We start from the raw sequence: 1,324 nt of genomic DNA on the forward strand, positions 1-1,324 counted from the left end.
CCGCGTACCAGCCGCCGCGGTGGCTGAGGTGATTATGACGCTCGGCTCTTGACCCGAAAGACGCCGTTGGATCCCGGCTGCTGCGGTAGAATTTCGGTGGAGGCGAAATTCTAGAGGCACGTGTACTGTGAGACGTCAGCGCACGTTAAACAACTGCAGGTGGTCGAAATTTCCGGAGCCATTCATTACGGCGTCCCCCATAGCCCGAGTAATTCTGGGACGTAAAATCCCCATATGCAAAACCGTATTTTTGCACGGTGATGTAAGAGCCCGCCCATACCGGGTGGAAGATTTTCCAGACGCGCTCGCTCAGCTATCGCTCTTACCGGAAGTGGTCGCCCTAGGGGCGTATCGCATGAATCATGTCTGGGCTCTGACTTTCAAAGACGATGAAACGCTGACGAAGATTGTCAGCGCCGCGGAGTTGAAAATGAAAACTGCCCGCTGTCTTGTAATCGACCCCGCTAACATGGACGTACGAATGAAGCTGCACTGGCTGCTTCACAGCGTTCCGGACGAAGATGTGCGGCTTGCCTTCGCACCATTTGGAAAGGTGACGGACGTGTCGAGGGATCGGTGGCGCGTACAGGGAGTGTCTGACAAGGGCTCAACGACGAGGCTTGTGACTTTGAAGTTGAACGCCGGCGTGAAGCTGGACGACCTGCTCCATCAAGTGAGCGTCTCTGGCGAGCTGGCGCTCGTGGTCATCCCAGGCAGGGCTCCGCTCTGCCTTCGATGCCGTGGCACAGGACATATCCGCCGGGAGTGCCGGATCCCGCGGTGCTGTTCCTGCCGTCGGTACGGGCATGAGGAGGATCAGTGTGCTCGTACTTACGCCAACGTCACCGGGCGGGTGAGCAACGAGGACTGCTCGGTGCTGCTAATGGACGAAGCCGACGCGGAGGAGGCATCGAAAGCGGCAAGTGAGCCAGCGGCGCAAGAACCCAGGTTGACGCCTCCCCAGACGGATCAGAGGAGCTACCCAACGTCACTGCAGCACCTGGAAAGCTGCTAGGAGCTCCCGTAGCTCCTGCACCAGTCCCAGCCACGCCGAAGGGTGGGACAGAAACATACGTGGACTCTTTGGAGCGTGGCACCCAACCTTCGGAGGAGCCCATGGACGCTCTCTCGGCCGCAACCGGGAAACGCACGCATGAGGAAGCCGGTTGTAGTGCGTCTCAGCTGGACGCCAGCGGTAGCGATGAGCCTCCGTCCAAAGCGCCAGGTACGAGGCGTTCGACTTTAAAGCGGCGGCCAAACGTGCCGGCCGACTCACGGCAGGCGGGTAAACCACCTCCTTAGGTTTTGTTTTGCTGCTGAGCTT

At 59.3% G+C, this 1,324-nt stretch overlaps 1 protein-coding gene across 1 annotated transcript; it reads left to right on the forward strand.

Moving 5' to 3' along the window:
• The first annotated feature begins 355 nt into the window (after positions 1 to 355).
• On the forward strand, positions 356 to 1,023 carry LOC149327047 (uncharacterized). The gene has a single exon (XM_089563273.1). It carries the CDS (start codon positions 356 to 358, stop codon positions 1,013 to 1,015), a length of 660 nt encoding a protein of 219 aa, XP_089419399.1. The 3' UTR covers positions 1,016 to 1,023.
• Positions 1,024 to 1,324: the final 301 nt, after the last annotated feature.

This window comes from Amblyomma mixtum, chromosome 10 (assembly GCF_055824585.1).
Source record: "Amblyomma mixtum isolate Tamu chromosome 10, ASM5582458v1, whole genome shotgun sequence".
Classification (NCBI taxonomy): Eukaryota; Metazoa; Arthropoda; class Arachnida; order Ixodida; family Ixodidae; genus Amblyomma; species Amblyomma mixtum.

What these genes read in the sequence shown, in the direction of transcription:
- LOC149327047 (XM_089563273.1), top strand. Translation starts at nt 356, where the DNA reads ATGAATCATGTCTGGGCTCTGACTTTCAAAGACGATGAAACGCTGACG.